The following is a 435-nucleotide window of genomic DNA, read 5'->3' on the forward strand; positions in this document are numbered from 1 at the left end:
TGAGCTGCCAGTTGACCTGCTGCACTCTACAACTCTTTCCAGCAATTGATTACCCATTTATTCAGGAGATCTATTAATAATATATCCAGCTCCTATAAACTATTTATAAAAGGAACCTTCCCAGACGGCGCGAGTCGTCCTCCCTGCTCTGCACCCAGCAAGGGCTGCCCGTGAGCCAGCCGAGCCCTCCCATGACTGTGCTGGGCTCCTGTCCCCCTACAGACCCAGACCTGTGGCTTTCCTGGCCACACACCAGACCCACAGGATCTGTTTTCCCTGTGTGGGCATCAACCAGAGCCCAGGCTGCAGCGCACCACTGGTTCTCCTAACTGTTTTGAAGCATCTCCAGCTCTCCCTGGTTCTTCCTGCAGCCAAGCTGGACCCCCCGGCCCTGCGGAGCATCCAGTCCGTCCCCTTCCAAAGCGACTGCATCTC

General features: G+C 55.9%; 1 protein-coding gene across 1 annotated transcript in view; it reads left to right on the forward strand.

Annotated features, from left to right (window-relative positions):
* Nucleotides 1-435, forward strand: part of LOC104539800 (granulocyte colony-stimulating factor receptor-like) — a gene marked incomplete at both ends in the record, with an annotated part of 2,043 nt that overhangs the window by 1,174 nt on the left and 434 nt on the right. Inside the window, one exon of the mRNA XM_010183409.1 lies at nucleotides 372-435. This exon is cut by the window's right edge and continues 85 nt beyond it. Within this exon, the coding sequence (XP_010181711.1) occupies nucleotides 372-435 (64 nt within the window). The remainder of the gene's footprint in view (nucleotides 1-371) is intronic.

Source organism: Mesitornis unicolor, unplaced genomic scaffold (assembly GCF_000695765.1).
Source record: "Mesitornis unicolor isolate BGI_N332 unplaced genomic scaffold, ASM69576v1 scaffold36064, whole genome shotgun sequence".
NCBI classification, from domain to species: Eukaryota; Metazoa; Chordata; class Aves; order Mesitornithiformes; family Mesitornithidae; genus Mesitornis; species Mesitornis unicolor.